The 15,690-nt window shown below is 37.3% G+C and overlaps 1 protein-coding gene across 2 annotated transcripts in view; it reads right to left on the bottom strand.

The window, feature by feature from the left end:
* Abca6 (ATP binding cassette subfamily A member 6) overlaps positions 1 to 15,690 on the bottom strand; it is a 55,959-nt gene that overhangs the window by 30,418 nt on the left and 9,851 nt on the right. For both annotated transcript variants that reach the window (XM_038328217.1, XM_038328218.1), the window contains exons 7-17: positions 14,624 to 14,765; positions 10,850 to 11,035; positions 9,143 to 9,290; positions 7,691 to 7,859; positions 6,192 to 6,250; positions 4,274 to 4,384; positions 3,730 to 3,905; positions 3,402 to 3,521; positions 3,024 to 3,162; positions 2,380 to 2,470; positions 828 to 967 (exon numbers count right to left, since the gene is read on the bottom strand). In XM_038328217.1, the coding sequence (XP_038184145.1) occupies positions 828 to 967; positions 2,380 to 2,470; positions 3,024 to 3,162; positions 3,402 to 3,521; positions 3,730 to 3,905; positions 4,274 to 4,384; positions 6,192 to 6,250; positions 7,691 to 7,859; positions 9,143 to 9,290; positions 10,850 to 11,035; positions 14,624 to 14,765 (1,481 nt within the window). The remainder of the gene's footprint in view (positions 1 to 827; positions 968 to 2,379; positions 2,471 to 3,023; positions 3,163 to 3,401; positions 3,522 to 3,729; positions 3,906 to 4,273; positions 4,385 to 6,191; positions 6,251 to 7,690; positions 7,860 to 9,142; positions 9,291 to 10,849; positions 11,036 to 14,623; positions 14,766 to 15,690) is intronic.

The following is a 15,690-nucleotide window of genomic DNA, read 5'->3' as shown; positions in this document are numbered from 1 at the left end:
ACAAAGAAATTAAAATATCGCTTTATTTATAAAACAAAATATTTTAGCACCCATATCATACACACACACACACACACACACACAGAGAGAGAGAGAGAGAGAGAGAGAGAGAGTCAAGATTACAGTATCTGACATGGTTTACTTTAAATAGTATGTGTTTTTTAGGGTTGCGTACCAAAAACACATAGCTTGTTGCTGCTACCCAGCCGGCTGAAAGGTTATGCTAAATAAGTAAGCTATGTTTTTTCTTACAAAATAAATACACATAAAATAAAATAAAAATGAAAATACTTGTGCAGAGACCTTGGTGTCACACCCTCAGCTCCACTGAATTCAGCAGTAAATCCATTTACTAAAAACATCTACCCGAATGTGATGTTTTTTCTGACCTAAGCTGTATGCCAAGTTAATTTTCAGAGCAAGCCCAAAGGGTCAATTAGTTAATACTCCTTGATATATCCTTAACTCATGACAGATGGGAGAAACAGGGAAGTCGTTCCTCCACACCTGTCCAGTGTTGGTGTCATGATGAGAACACCAACTCTCATTTTCCCCTGGTGGTGCTACACTTGAATTGCCTACCATAGTAACCCGCTCTGTGATGCAAGTTTTCCTAGTTTTTTTCTCTTCCTTCTTAAATGTCTCTCTCCTCCCTGCTGGTACTTTCATGGATCAATTACCAAGCAAATACAATGCACTCAAATCTTCATCTTTAATTTTGTTGAATAGTAAAGACTAAGACAAAACTTCAATCCATTAAATACAAAAATTGTAACAAAACTCAAAGTTTTTCTCTAATTTTATCCCATCTTAGTCATATATGTTACCTGGAAACTTGCTTGTCCTCTCCAGCGGCAAGACGTACTCAAGTTTTTCATGGGTTTTTGCTTTTAATTTAGCATCAGGGATGTGATGATTGATGATGGATGTTATCTGCTCTGAATCACATGTTCCATCCATAAACAAACTAATAGTTACAAAAAAATGACAAACAGTTACATTTTTCGGACTGTTGCCACACAGAAGGTTCTTTGACTGTTTCTTTTCTTAGCTTTATGAAATAAGCGAAATGAGTAATAATCACAATGATCCGCCAACTTGAAAATCTCGCCATTTAAACACAGACTAGGCACAGACTCAGAACAACTGCAAATGCACACGCGCATGCTCAGAGTAGGGTTGGTGGTACAGGGCGAGCAAGGTGCCTTCCAATCATTCTCATTGTAGTTAACGTTACGAACATGGTATACAGACGAGCAGACAGCGGGGTGGTGTTACAGAAAAGATTTCACAGGGAAAGTAATCAGTGCGCCAGGCAGTGGACTATCAGTGTATTATCAAGACATCCCTGCTTCGCTTTTCTATGGGGATTTTGTCTCTTAGAATTCTTTTAGCCTACACTCAGTTTCGTTTTAGATGCGGCTGTCAGAATTCTTTGGAACCTTATTCACTCCCTATTCATCCTGGCTTCTGAGAACATTGCCTTGGATTCCTAAGAAAGAATGAAAATACTGCAGTATTATGTGTATCCAATGAGGAAAATGGAGAATAAGAAGGTCAGTTTAGACTGCACAGAACTATAGTGATATTTCATTTGTATTTTAATAAATAAAGCTTGCCTGAAGATCAGAGAGTAAAACAGCCCCACTGGTCAGCCTTACAGACCAGGCAGTGGTGACACACACCTTTAATCCCAGGAGCCACACTAGTTTGCCATAGAAACCAGGCGGTAGCGGTGCGTATCTTTTGTCCAGCCCCAGAGAGGAATATAAAATAGGAGGAGACAGCTCTCACACACAGTCTCATTCTGAGATTCCTGGAGGCAGGATCGCCATTTTGAACTGAGGCAGAGGTAAGAGCCAATGACTAGCTGTTTTGCTTTCCTGACCTTCAGGTTGAACCCCGATATCTGTCTCTGGGTTTTTATTAATCATGCTCCACAGAACAGCAAACTGGAAAGTGATTAAGTATTCCCATCGTGAACATAAGGCTCTGCTTTATAATTTTACTAGCGTTAACATTAACACAGATTACAAGAAGCCAAGAAATTAGACAAATTATTTGCTAACCAGTTCTCAATCCTTTTGTCAGGATAAAGCTTGAGACCTGTTCTCTCTCAGAAACCACTATTAGAACACATATGTTGGGCTGGAGAGAGATGTCTCATTGGTCAGTAGAACTTGAGATTTCCAGAGGACCAGATTCCATTTCTAGCACCTAAGTCTGCTGGCTCACAGCTGCCTACAACGCCAGCTCAAGGCAACCCAGAGTCTTCCCCTGGCCTTCTCAAGCACTGCCACACGTGGCGCACAGACACAACGAAAATAATAAAATAGTCCTTAAAAATATCCATTTAGTCTTTTCTCCAAGATTCTTTACCTTAAGTGATATCCAAGACCCCATTTTCTCTTGAGAAACACAGAAGAACCTATGCATTTTAGATTCCCATTGGACACGATCGCTTTTCTGTCTGAATAAACGGAAACAAATGTGAAAGAATATTAGCAGTCATTTCTTTTCTTTCGAGCAAAGAAAGCGGAGAAATGAAAGCTCAGAATGCCAAAGAAATGCTCTATGAGAAATAACCATTCCTTCTGGACATTTGAAATTCTGAAACATCTTTAAAATGATGCGATTGGATCTCCCAGCGCTAATCCTTTTAACTTTCCTCCAGCACGTTCTAAACAGAAAAATAGTGACCACTCCAGGTTCCAGGTGAGTACAGCCTTTATCTGGATGATAAGGGACAGGCAGTTAGTTTTCACTTAAGCATATATTAAAGATTTGGGAGTTTAAGGAAACAGACAAATGATCTGAAAAATGTCACCACGGGTTTCCATTCCTGGCTACCACCCAACAAATGGACAGCCAGGGAGGAACTCCGGGACAGGACTGGATTCTGGTATCCTCTAGACTGCTCTGGAGTTGCAGTAATGAGAACAGGGTTCTTGCCCTAGGAATAAATGGGGCATATAAATTTCCCAAAGTTTTCAACATGACGCTGAAATACAAGGATCCATTACCAGCCAGGATGTCTGCCTCGTCCATGAACTGAGTGCTGAAAAGGATCACACGATTCGCTCTGCGTTCCTTCAGGAAACTCCACACTCGCTGCCTTGAGAAGGGATCGAGTCCGACCGTAGGTTCATCTAAGAGCAAAATCTACAGAGGGTAAAGATATTCAAAGTAAGACTCCCCCAAGTTAACTGTTTCCACACAATAACATGGAAAAATAAGTAAAACACAAGAAGTAAATAAAATGGTGGCGTTTCATTGCATAGGCAAGCCCAGCAGGTTCTGGCCTGACACGCTACATTTAAAGCTCTGCCAGCACTAGTAATAGAAGAGCACAGCTCTGGCTTATTGAAAGCTCCTTTCTCCCCATGCATAATCTTACGTACTCGAGGGTCTCCTAAAGTGGCAATCCCAAAGGTGAGCTTTCTTTTCTGTCCTTCACTTAAATGTTCAGCAAGGTTATCCTGAATACTTTGCATGTCCAGTTCCAGTATAATTTGTTGTACCTATGTGAGAAATACACAAAGCTCAAAACAAGATGACCCAAATTTTACAAATTTAACCATCCGCTAAAGAAGTCAATTTTATAGGATTTTTTTTTTTTTTGCTTCATCCCATTCATACAAAGGTAGATAAGCGACTGAGAGAATTCTGTGGTTGGGAGTGAACACAATGGATGGCTGGGAACTCAGGTAATGCAAGCACACAGTCTACCTCTTGTTTTACACGCTGGGGAAGAATCCCTTTTATTTTAGCAAAGAGGGTGAGGTTTTCCTTCACGGTGAGTGCACCGAATTGAACATTATGCTGAGGACAAACACCAGTTATCTTTCTGACTTCCTTCAAGTCTTGCATTTCAGAGAGATTTTTATTGTAGACCGTGACTAACCCTGGAAAGTAGACGTTAAAATAATTTAATGTTAACAAGGTAACATATTTCATTTATATTTGGAGATCTCATTCCACAAAATTGTGTCATAAGCTCATGCATATATAAGATTACAACTCTGTGAACAATTACTATTCTTAGCATAAGTACATGCTATGCGATACATCTTCTCAGAGATAACACACAGTGATACTAGTGTTTCCCATGAAATCTGGGAAGTGAGTAGCACATTCAAAATCATATAGTTCTAGAAAACAGCTTTTGATAAAGATTATATTCATCAAGCCATAGAATTTAAAATGACAGGCATATATCTACCCCTATTCTCTTATCAAATATCTTGTCTTTGAGGTATTGCTTTTTGCTTACCTGATGTTGGAACATATAATCCATTGAGGATATTTAGTAATGAAGATTTTCCTGCTCCACTGTGGCCCAGAATTGCTGTGATTTGACTTTCATATATATCAAAGAACAATCCTGTTTTCAGTAAAAGATATTAACATTATCAATAACAGAGTATTAGGGCTAGTCCTGCACACAGAACAAAACAACTGAATTTCATGATGAATTTATCAAAACTTTATATAACACACTGAAGAACTATGGTAACTGAAATAATGCTACTGACACATTGACATCAGTAAAATATATGTAATATGGTATTAGCTTAGAATTCAGACTAGCAGAAGTCTGGAATGGACCAAAACATTTACAAAATAAAAGTTAATAAATTATCTTTCAAATTAATAATTTTTAAAAGATGAATTACTTTAAAAATGTGACTCCTCTCACCTCCACATTAATACCGTGGTCCGTGTGCCCTCCTCCATAAATGCATCACACACATGTGCACACACACTAATTAATTAGCTAGCTAAGAGATAAGTTAAATACAATGAAACAATGATACATAGCATTTTCAAGAGCAAGAGAAACGTAGCGTTGGCTGCCCTGGAACTGATCCTAGTCACAGTAATAATTAAAATATAAAACTCAGTTTCCTCATCAGCAAAGTGTTAGAGAAATAATTTGACTTTTATAAAATTAAATATAAGATTTTTCACATAAAGCTCTTAACATAATTCATAATATACCTAAGCGCTTAATAGATTGTTTATTACTATCGCTGTTTTAAATATGTATAGATTATAAGCATGGGTTTTATAACTTTGGAGGTAAGTGATTTAAAGTATGAATCAGGAATCTTTAAAATATGGATCTTTTCAGTGATTCTGGTCATATAAACCAATCTTCAGGAGACAGTGATCTTAACAGAGATTGAGCAAATATTCATGTCAGTATTTTAGGATAGTGAAGGCTTAGAAATAAGGTAAATGTCAGGCACTGGTGTGGCAGCTGCGCTCACTCTGTTACTCACACAATGCATATTAATTATTATTGCCACGGAGATTGTAAAACCAAGTTCTCAAAGGTGGTCCAGGACGGCCACAACTTCAATGTGATGACTTTTGTTTTATCTAACTATATTTTATCTTGCTACATTTTGTTGTCATCTCTTAGAAGCCTGTTTTTTTTTTCTAATGAGAGATGAAAAGGGAGTAGATTCAGATGGGAAGGAAAATGGAGAGGAACTGGGAGGAGTAGAGAGAAGGAAAACTATATTCAGGATGTATTATATAAGAAAAGAAATCTATTTTTGATAAAAGAAAGGAAGAAAGAAAATAAATGTACTACCATACTCAGTCTAAAAAGAATTATTTAATAAAAGCAACTGAACCTCCAAAACATAGCTGCTATGTGATGCTTGCTCAATGTTTCTTACATAAAACTATACATGTTAGAATATTTAATATTATGATATGCTTAATCATAAAAATTAAAAACTGTCATAAGATACTGATTTGTTAGTTTAACTCACTGTCAAAGGTTTCATTAATCTTGTTTTGAATAATATTACAGTTGACTAACACATCATTAATTGAACTCTGCAAATTCTATGACTATCTAAAAATTTTATCAGATTCTAGCCTTCTTCCCTGATACTACAAATACAAAAATGTGTTTGAAAGCCATTGTAAAAAGCAAAATAATGCTATATTTTTCATAGTATGATTATATTCTTGTAAACTAATAAATTCATGAAATATCTGGAAGGATTTTACAATAAAGTCTTAATGATTGTTAATGTTCAGATGGCAGAGTTAGGCCACTTGTGTTCTTACTTCTTTTTCTTGTTTTATTAGTATATTTACATTTTCATTCTGAAAGCTTCCTGGGTTTTAGTGTTAATACTTAAGTTGAGTAAAGAATGAATATTTTTTACCTTTCAAAGCCTCCACTTTTCCAGACTTCCCTTTATATTCTTTTTTAATATTTCTTATTCTGAAATAATAAAGAGGCACTTTATATTAGCCAATGTGCACAGGTAAAAATAGCACAGACAGACATAATGGTGGATGTAAAAAATACTTTATAGCAAATAACATGTGATATAACTTGACTGCTCATAAACACAAATAATTATTTTCAATTAGTTGTTTCATCTGAAATAGAATATAAATGAGATTCTCTAGACTTGGTATCAGACTCATTTTGTCTCTGTCATTTGGCTTTAGTCTCACATTACATTTATACAACAAATACAGCAATATGATTACTAAGTAGCAATAAATAAAAGTTAAAAGAGATTACGTCTCATCAGAAATTTTATTTAAGACCTCCTTTGTATTGTATGATGTCCATTGGCCTTACATGTCCTTTAAAGCTGGCCTTCGTCGAGTTTCAAACCCAGGACATACTGAGGTGCTTATTTAACATGTCAAAGCTGGATCTGGCTCAGGTTCTCCCAGCATCCCTTAGTCCCTGCCAGTTACAGGGTGTGGCTTGCATACCCTGCCCTTTACCCTGAACTCTCCAGTGCAGGGGTTGGACTGCCCTTCCCCCAGAGGCTATTTCCTAAATAATCCAGACTTCTTGTTTACCTGCCCTTTTGGACCTTAGGCTACCTGGCTGCTGCACCTGGTTTCCCTTTCTCTTCTCCTCTCTCTTCTCTCCAGATGGCCCAGCTCAGTCTGGTCAAGTCCACTCTGGACTCCGCCAGATGTGCCTGCCTCTGGCTATGCTCTTTCCACGTATTGACAATAAATGTGCTTCCCCACCAAACCTAGGAGCAATCCTGTCCTTTCCTTTCCTTTCTATTGCTTTTTTCATTCAACCTTTAATATTCATTTTAACAAAGAAAATATCTGATCTTTTCCAGATCTTTCAGAACTGAAAGAATCATTTGATTTGGGGGCAGACATTCTTTTGTTTTTCTGGAAATGTTCAAACTGATGCCCTTTTACCACATAACATTTTCTTTCCCTGCCTTTTATACATCCAGTTTCTCTGCCTTAAAGGACATTCACTCAGGCATGTAGGCATATGCCTGAAATTCCCAGCACATGGGACGTGGAAGAAAGAGAAACAGAAGTTCAAGGTCATCTTTGATTATTAAACGAGTGTGTGGCCAACCTGAGCTATAGGGAGATCCTGTCTCAAAAAATAAAAGCAAAAGAACAAAAGTTTTAATACGAATCTAAAAGATAGAAGCAGGAAGTCAGACAAGATAAGACAAGGTAAGATCATATGGAGGTAATCCAAGGGAATTCCCCTTTCAAGAAGCACATAAGAGAAACTGGTGATTGCAGTGGGGTGTGAATGGTTCAAAATGATGTTGATAAAGACAAGGCCTTCCCCTTCAGTGTTTACCACACCCCCCCCATAGGTTGATTGACAGTTCTTTCGCCTTCTACTCATTAGCACAGCTACCAATGCGTTTACCTGATGGCTTCTTTTCCTTGGTATTCAGGAGCCACAGGTTCAAAATAATCATCGGAAGGGAGATGGGGGTCTATGCCTCTCTCCATGACCTGGTGACTACCGGTCTTTTGTCGGAAACAAGATGACAAATTCAAGAAAAACAGTGGAGAGTGGCGGCGTTCTTCCCTATCTGATTAGCCAAGAACAATATCAGATCAGCATAAAGAACAGAGAAGCCTTGCTCAGAAAAGATGACATGCTTTGAAATTTCAAACATCATGCAAATTTTTTCCTTCAAACTTCCTATTCTTCAAAAGAAAACTGATAAACAATGAAAATCTAAAGGAACATTGCAAAATTAATATAAGAGAACTTTCAACAATATAAATCAAATAATTTTTTTAAATGTAAACTCAAAGATATCTATAAGGAGAGGTGAAATAAAATACTTTTGGAAACACAGTTATTAATAGGGCACATAAAAATTGCAGGTATGTTTATAAACTTAAATAAGTTGACCATGCCAACATAATTGAACATGGTACTGAAATCTGCAAATCCATATTTAGGCACACGAATGAAAAACAACACATGCAGAAATTATTTTTCCAAGACAAATACACAACAATATTATAAATTGTTATCAATACAGAAGATATTAAATATAATTTGCCATTAAGAATCTTCATAAATAAGCCAGAAAAAAATGAACCACGGGCATACAAATCAATACTCATAAATATGTACAACAACACTAGCTATTATCAAAGCAGGGGGACTATTATAAATTAAAAATGCAAATATAGTCATGTGCAGAAATGAATGTGAAGGAACTTTGTGAACTCTATGATTATTGGCAAGATAAATGGAAGTAAATGCACAATTATATATATATAATTTATATATATGCAAGTATAAACAAAACATGAAAATGCTGAGAATGATGGCCAACAAATACTTATTAATGGCCCATTAATAACCAAACCAAAGTAAGAACTAATTACTGTTTTGCAATTTTCTTCTGAAGCGCTTTGTAATTTTTTATTTCCTTACTTGCATATCGCCCACTGCCCTCGGACACAACTCCTCTAGTGCTCTCTCTTGTCCACCCAGACACGCTGACCTCACCTTATGAACAGTCTACCTGCTCCTCCTCTCATGGTCTGTTTTTGCACTTTCAGGTTGTTCTGATACAAATTCTTACTAGCACTCTTTCAAAATACTTTGAAGGATAATTTAAAAAGCAACAAAACTTAATTAATATATAATTGTATTTAAAATTTAATTATATAATTGTGTTATTATTTTACCATTAGAATAATTTTGCATAAATATTATCTACTCTATCACTAAATTAATCAGATGAGATTAGACACTTATTCTTACCTCTAAAGATATTTTAATATTATCTTAAGAAAAGCTTTTCAATGTAATCAATAACTGAAAAGTCAGAGAAATTCCGTTAATACTTACAGAGCAAGATTTTGTCAAAATACAATGCCAGAACCAAATAGAAAAGCCCATCAAAAGCCAGTATGGAAAATGTCACTAGTATTGCATATGATTCTCCTGAAGGGTCAGGAAATACTACACCATTCAAGTCATACTCCAGGAAAATAATCTAAGATTCAAACAAAAGTTAAAATAAATTCCTAAACTCATAAATAACATGGCACCAATAATTATCAGTTTGCAAGTTAACTTTTTAAAGAAATATTTTAATGAAGGCAGAGTAAATAATAAGCACTATACAAGTAAACAAAGCTACAAGGGTGAGTCCACATTTGAAATAAAGCAATATAATTCTGCATGGACCAGAATGAGCGGGGGAGAGATAATGAGATGTTTTATATGAAACACAATATACAGTAGCAAAATGCTGAAAGTTTCCTTTGCTTCCATTTCTAGTCAGTGCTGGGCGAGAGCTCCATAACTGCACAGTAAGTCTAGGGGCTCACAACCATCTGCAACTCCACCTGCAGGTGGTCTGACGCCCTCTTCTGGGCCTGTGTGCCCTGCACACATCCATACAAAACAAAAATAAACTTTTTTCTTAAATCTCTGTTCATCAAAGGAACCACAAAGAAAGGAGAAAAGCCAGCAATAACTTGGGGAAAAAGTCTGGTATATAGCATATGTAGGAAATTGTTATAAGTAATAAGGAAATACAAAGACGTCCATGGAAATGCAAAGAAAATACCTAAATAGATAATTTGCAAAAGTGAAACACAAAAAGATATTACATGAAAAGCATCTAATTTTATCAAAAGCATCCAATTTTATTAAAAGAACAAAAACAAATGAATGAGCACAATAATAAATCACATATTCATTAGAATGGCTAAAAATTAACAATAACAAGTGTGGGTGAAGACTGAGAAAAACTGGAATCATCTAGCATCATTTTTGTTAAGTCAAATAAAGTAACATTTTTAAAAAGTATTTAGTAACAATCATGAGTTTTAAAGTTTGTATACACTCGTCCCAATATATGACTCCTACCTATACAGAAACAGATTAAAGAATAATTGTAATAGCTTTACCAAAATCAAACCCTGGCATTCTACTCTATTAGCAAAAATAAAATAATATAGGTAAACAATAAGATGGTATATAGCACTATACTGTAGTTAAATACAAGACTATGCGTGACACCTAATAACATAATACTGAGTAAATAACATTACTTTTTAAAAATAGATTTTGTGTAGTGTCGCTTACATAAATTTAAATATGGATTGAACAAATAATTAAATTTCAAAACTCAAACATGGCTGGTGGTAAACAGCAAGGAAGTAATTTTCATGAAATGCATGCCTGTTGTATGATGGTATGTTCAGAGGGGTGTCACAATGAACACACGGCGCTAGCCCTTTAAAATTTCTAAGTACACTGATGGACTTTATAGATTCTGTTGTACTATGTACTTACATATTTAAATATTTTCATAATTAATTCATGATTTACACAACAAAATGTATTAAAGCAGGTCTACACAGAAGTTTTAATAAACTAGCAGTTTTTATTTCAATTTTTATTTAATGGCAATTTTTTTATGATGTGGAAAATTTAGCAGGGAAGTTACTCTTGTAGAAGCTCTTGGTTGGGGGCAGAGTGGACTAGAAAGGGGCATCGTGTGTTAATTCCTCTCAAAGCAACAGCGATAACCTTTGTTTTTACCTTAGCCATCCCAGAAGTGAAGGCAAAAGGGCTACAAATGCTCAGAATCCATTCCAGAGAAGTGGGGAGTTGTTTGTTAAGTACAGTGAACCCCACACACCCCCAAAGGAGGGTAAAGAGAAATACAATCAGATTGGTGAGGACAGCTTTCTGAAACAAAACAGCCGTCAGGAAGGCTACAGCTATCTGGAAGAGAAAAGACATTAGCAGTCGTGAGTCACAAAGCCTTTGCGGACCAGCTGCAAAGCCATGCTCATGGCTCATACAAGGTATTATCAAAGGGAAAAGGAGAGGAGTGTGAAGCTATACCAACTGTGCTCTGCCCTCAGATAGTCTCTTAAAAAATAAAATCCTTACGTGTCCTACCCATTTGTTAGGCATTTCTCTCTACAGAAGAGATAGGGAAAGTTGAATCCAAGAGTCGGGCAGAAACCCAATGTTGGGGAATTAAGCAAAGCTAAATTAGTGTACTGAGGAATATTATCCATCTACATGACTTCTGCAGATAGCATCGTAGAAGATGAGAAAATACAGAAAGTGCTCTCTAGAGAAGGATGGGGAGGGAGATGGGCAGGTGAAAAGGTGAGAAAATAAAGGAAACCTCAAGGGGCTGGGAAGGCTGCCATGTGGAAAATGTCAGGAATAAATCAAACAGCAGAGGACATCTGCCTCTATGGAAACGTTACCGCAAATCCCACTAATTTGCTTAATAATATGTGTTAATAATTATAATAAGCACTATTCAAATCATATGTGGCACTTTCTTTAAATCCTTGAGTATTTTAAGAGTTAAAAAAATGAGCTCTTCTTTCTCAGTGTTCCCCTAAATCCAATACTCCTGTCTCATCCCCAGCTCTGCAGAACACCCTTGGCAACTGCGGCTGCCGCCCACGCACACACACACCAACTCGTATCTCCTGTCCACCCCACAGATCTCCCTTTTCTCAACTTCTCCCACTCCTTGTTACTGTGTCAGGGATCCCAGCTCCAACAGGCACCCCCTGCTAACCCAAGGGCTGCTCCTACTAGGACAACAAGTAGGCTGAAGATGAACCCACTCCTTATCTGCTGCTCCAGAGATCCAATCCCCCTTGTCAGAAAGGCTAAGATCAACAGCACACGTGACAGCTTATGCTGGTAAGGATACAGACCAAGGGGAACACTCCATCATTGCTAGTGGGTCTGCAAACTTATACAGTCACTATGGAACTCAATACAGTAGTTCCTCCAAAAATTGGGATTTGAGCTACCTCAAGACCTAGCTATCCCAACCACTCTTGGGCATTACCCAAGGGAAGCTCCATCCTACCACGAGGACAATTGCTCAGTTATGTTCACTGCAGCTTTATTCTTAATAGTCAGAAATTGGAAATAACGTCAGAAATGTTCCTTAACAGAAGTATAGATAAAAAAACATGTGTGTTTACTCAGCTGCTAAAAAAAAAAAAAAATGAGATCGGGAAACTTTCAAACAAATGGATGAAACTAGAAAAAAAAAGCATCCTAGTGAGGTAATGCAGACCCAAAAAGATAAGTACTATATGTATTCGTTTATAAGTGGTTATTAGCCATTAAGTAAATGATAACCAGGCTACAAACCATAGACCCAAAGAGGTGTGGGGGTATGCATGGATCTCCCTAGGAGGGGGAAATAGAGCAGATTTTATGTGCAGACTGGAGGCAAGTGTGGACGGGAACTAGAGTATGAGGGAGGGTGGAGGCAGAGGCTATAGACAGATGCCTGGAAATGAAGGGCATTTGAGGGATGGGAAACCTAGTACAGTTGAAACTTCCTGCAATTATATGAAGGTGATTCTAGTGATGTTTCCTAGTAACGGGGGATATGAGCCTCAGCTGGCCATCTCTTGTAACCTGGTGAGGCTCCCAGTGGTGGGACTGAGTTGTTGGCTAAAGGGGGTCCCATGGAAATCCCCAAATAACCAGCTGGGGCTCGGACAAAGGGTTGCATTCTGCAAACTGACAGCAGGGCTCCATTGCTGAAAACAACACCCACACAACTCACTGAAAATAGAGAAATCAAGCTGCTTCCTACATGGAGCTTTCAACCCTATGTTCTAGTCACTTTGGTGTGGGAAGGTACTCTGCAGGCTACCAAAAAAAAAAACATGGACACCAACCCAGCTACAAACCTTTGAACTACAATCTGTCCTGCCTGCAAAATATGCTAGGGAAACGGTGGCAAAGAACTTGTGGGAGCAGCCAACCTACATCTGATTTGACTTAAGGCCCACTCCACGAGACAGAACCCATTTCCAACACTGCTTCGGTAACCAAGAACCAGAGCCCAGGTAGACCAAGGACCTAGTGCAAAACAAATCATTATTGATCTAAAAATTATTCAATAAAAGGACTCCTAATGATACTCTGCTATACTCATAGATCAGTGCCTTATCCAGTAACGATCAGAGAAGCTTCCTCCTGCAGCCGATGGGAGTGGGTGCAGAGACTCACAGCCAGACATTACTCACAGAAAGTCTAAATGAGAGGTCTCCATTAAGTCCTTCCCCTCAGAGCTTAGGGGATTCCCTGGAAGAGGAGGCTGAAAAAATGTAAGAGTCGGAGGGGATGAAAGACACCAAGAGAACAAGGCCGTCTAAATAAACTAAGCAAAGTGCACATGAGTTCAGAGACTGAAGCAGCAAGTTGAGGGCCTACATGGGTTTGTGTCAGGTCCTCTGCACATACATGATAGCCTTTAGATGAGTATTTTATGGGAGTCCTGGGTGTAAGAATAAGTGTGTCTCTGACTCATGTGCCTGCTCTTGGGAGTCTTTTCCTCCTGTTGGGTTGCCATGTTCAAATTTGATATATTTTTTGTTTTGTCTTATTATATTTTAATTTATCATGTCTAGTTGTTATCTTAGAAGCCAGTTATTTCCTAATGAGAGACAGAGAGGGAGTGGATCTGGAGGGGTGGGGTGGTGGTGGGTACTGGGAGAAGTAAAGGGAAGGGAAACTATAATCAGGATCTATTCTAGAGAAAAGAATCTATTTTGATAAAAGAAAAAATAGGAGGAAGAAAATGTCCCTTGCTTGTGTCTAATTCATATTAGAGATACACAAGGGGATGGAAGTAGCACCTCAATGAAGCTTGAGGCTTCCCAGAGGCCTTTCCCCTCTCCCCCATGAGAGAGAGCTACTCTAATGATCATTGTCAAGTCAGTCCACAGACTAGCTAGCTGTACACCAGCCTTCCCTCTTTCTACTCTTCCCCTCCATTTTTCTTACGTTAACTCTGGGTATTAATGTATTATATTCACTTGCATCTACTGAAGATGCAACATAAAGTTGAAAATTTGCCTCCATGAGACCAATGTTGGTCACCATGAAAAATAAAAAGGAAGCTTGAACAGTAGGACTAGCTGCCTAGCAAGATCATTTTTTTTACTCATTAAAGGCAATTATAAGATTCACGGTTTAAATCCTGAAATACCTCAAATAAAAGATTTTATGAAACTAACATTTTTGATGCACCATCTCATTATGGATGTACGAAACTTCTTAGAAAAAAAGACATCCAATTTACTTGGGTTTACATTATTTTCTAATATCTATTGAAATTTTCTCAAGCAAACACATGTGTATCCCTGTGCTCAGGCACACACACACACACACACACACACACACACACACACACACACCACATTGCACCAGATATGAAAAAGTGCCTTCCTATCCTCCTAGGAAATTAAAGTTTGCTATGCACAGCTATGATCTAATATGTAAAAGGTGATAATAAATGTATACACTTACCAAAGATAATCCATATAAGAAAAAGAGTGTAAATATGACAGGGAAACCAGTCATCACTATAATTTGGGCAGATGTTATGATAACTGCAATGAATATGGAAATAATGAAGATGAAGCCAACATAGATTAAGCCCCAGGACAGCCTAAACAAAGACAAAAGGCATTTAAATTATTTAGCTTTTTAAATAAATATTTTTTACATCTACAATGGCATCTAAAAAACAACTCTGTTACTCTTGTATGTGTATCCTAGTTTAATAACTATGATACTGATAATATAGCTCAAGTTAATTATGTATGCTCTTCTTCATTATAATTCTCCATCTTTTCCCCCTAAGGTAATCTTTTGGCAAACATCCTGCTTATGAATCTGATACATTCTGATTGCCTTTACCACACAGTAATGGGAGGTGCCAAATATTATTATGGCACCAACCAATGGGAAAGAATGTCACAACCAATTAAGTGGCTATAAACCAAAATATGGCCTTGCTGGTAGCTGAAGGACAGGCTTCCATATGCAACTATTGCACAAATACTATGATCATTGTATATACTGTATGGTTTATGCTGTGTAGATATATGTAACTTGCCTTTATCAATCAACATTATCTATTACATATAGAGTTTATTTATTTCATTGTATTAATATATTCAACTGTTCTTCTGACCTTAGATAAATGTTTCCTATTTCTCTTTGTTATAATGGTGCCAAGAATTTTATTACATTCGTTCTTATGTAAGATGTAGGAGAATATCTCTAAAGTGAAATTACTAAATTAAAGTTTATGTCATCAGTTTTATTAGATATCACCAAATAACCCTACCTCGAAAACTGGAAGGAGATATAACAGCTGATGGTCAGTCAAATGTCAATCAAATGCCTCTACAGGCATCAGGAGCTTGAGCATCTCTGCAGGCAACACTACCACCCATTAAAGAAAACTAAAAATAAACAACTCGGCTGATGACATCACATACTTCCTATTCTTCCTTTACTTAAATGGATGCAAGTTATGGCCCACCTGTACACTTTTACATTATTTTGCTCTGGATGTGTTGGTGTTC

Source organism: Arvicola amphibius, chromosome 4 (genome assembly GCF_903992535.2).
Source record: "Arvicola amphibius chromosome 4, mArvAmp1.2, whole genome shotgun sequence".
NCBI lineage: Eukaryota > Metazoa > Chordata > Mammalia > Rodentia > Cricetidae > Arvicola > Arvicola amphibius.
The sequence above is the reverse complement of the archived record's forward strand: the minus strand, read 5'-3'. Positions and strand labels throughout refer to the sequence as shown.